The sequence below is a fragment of the Octopus bimaculoides genome, chromosome 1, assembly GCF_001194135.2.
Source record: "Octopus bimaculoides isolate UCB-OBI-ISO-001 chromosome 1, ASM119413v2, whole genome shotgun sequence".
Taxonomy (NCBI): Eukaryota; Metazoa; Mollusca; class Cephalopoda; order Octopoda; family Octopodidae; genus Octopus; species Octopus bimaculoides.
The window spans coordinates 4,307,763-4,309,288 of NC_068981.1; the positions used below are offsets into that span (position 1 = coordinate 4,307,763).

Genomic DNA, 1,526 nt, shown 5'->3' on the forward strand with positions numbered 1-1,526 from the left:
TCATCATCATCATCGTTTAATGTCCACTTTCCATGCTAGCATGGTTTGACTGGGGACTAGTGAGCCAGATGGCTGCACCAGGCTCCAATTTGATCTGGCAGAGTTTCTACAGCTGGATGCCCTTCCTAACACCAACCACTCCGAGAGTGTAGTGGGTGCTTTTACGTGCCACCGGCATGAGGGCCAATCTGGTGGTACTGGCAACGGCTATGCTCAAATGGTGTTTTCCACATACCACCAGCACAAGTGCCAGTCAGTGGCCCTGGCGATGATCACGCTCAGATGGTGCTCTTAGCACTCCACCAGCATGGATGCCAGTCAGGCGGTGCTGTCATTGAATTCGATTCCGATTTCACTTGTCTCAACAGGTCTTCACAAGCATAGTTTAGTGTCCAATGAAAGAAGGGTATGCCTAAATGGCTGGTTGCACCACCGGCATAGGCCACAGGTTATGGTCTCATTTGGCCTGCCGGGTCTTCTCATATATATATGTATTTAATACATTTAGGTGTAAATATTTATAAACAATTGGTATTTAAATTTTTTAATTTTTTAAAATATATCCATGCGAAATACAAATACTGGTGATTTTGTTTTATGTAAAATCGATGATGAATTTGAATTTTTGCTTCAGACTGAACTACTTCAGATGGATTGTTCCTGCAAATGGTTACACCACTCTTAGGGTTCGTTTCTTATCTGAAGAATTGGGAGAATTTAACCAGACATTGACTTTTGAAATCCTTGGCACCAAGAAGCGCTATCAAATATTCAATCATGGCCTCTGTGTTTTCCCAAGTATTTGTCAAGATCCAAAGTGAGAAATCATTTTTGCATTTTTTTTTCCTTTCCTATTATTAGAAATAACATTGATAATTTATCAGGAGACATAAACATACACAGGAGACATGTGTATAAGGAGACATAAACATACATACATACTTGTATACATTCATACACATATATGATGGCTTTATTTCAGTTTTCATCTATCCAATCCAGTTACAGGGCTTTGGTTGGCCTGGGGCTAAAGTAGACGACACTGGTCCAAGGTACTGTACAGTAGGACTGAACATGAATCCTTGTGGTTGGCAAGCAAATTTCCTACCACACTGCCATGCTTGTACCTCAGCCATTATTCAAGCGCATCTAAACACAATAAACTAATCTTGGCCTGTGCTTCTTACATTTCAGGGTCGTTTTTAAGCGACACCGAAAGAAGAGGGAACCTGACGAGATCGTTCATAAAAGATATGTCATGTCATCAGAGACCTTTGAATTTGGTCCTCTTCTGGTTGGAAGATATGCTGACAGGTAAGTTTGCTTTCATGGCATTACTTGTATTTGTTTTCATCTTTTGCTAGACTAATAATTTTACTGCTATCATGCCTCTCAGTGGTATACATTTAGCATGATACACAGGTTGCACTCTCACTCTCTCTTTCACCATCTCTCTCACCACCTCTCTCCTCTCTCTCACCACCTCTCTCCTCTCTCTCACCACCTCTCTCTCTCCTCTCTCTCTC

The 1,526-nt window shown here is 41.4% G+C and overlaps 1 protein-coding gene across 1 annotated transcript in view; it reads left to right on the plus strand.

The window, feature by feature from the left end:
* LOC106880950 (hydrocephalus-inducing protein) overlaps window positions 1-1,526 on the plus strand; it is a gene marked incomplete at its 3' end in the record, with an annotated part of 180,276 nt that overhangs the window by 102,768 nt on the left and 75,982 nt on the right. The window contains exons 49-50 of the mRNA XM_052974127.1: window positions 635-817; window positions 1,195-1,314. Of these exons, the coding sequence (XP_052830087.1) occupies window positions 635-817; window positions 1,195-1,314 (303 nt within the window). The remainder of the gene's footprint in view (window positions 1-634; window positions 818-1,194; window positions 1,315-1,526) is intronic.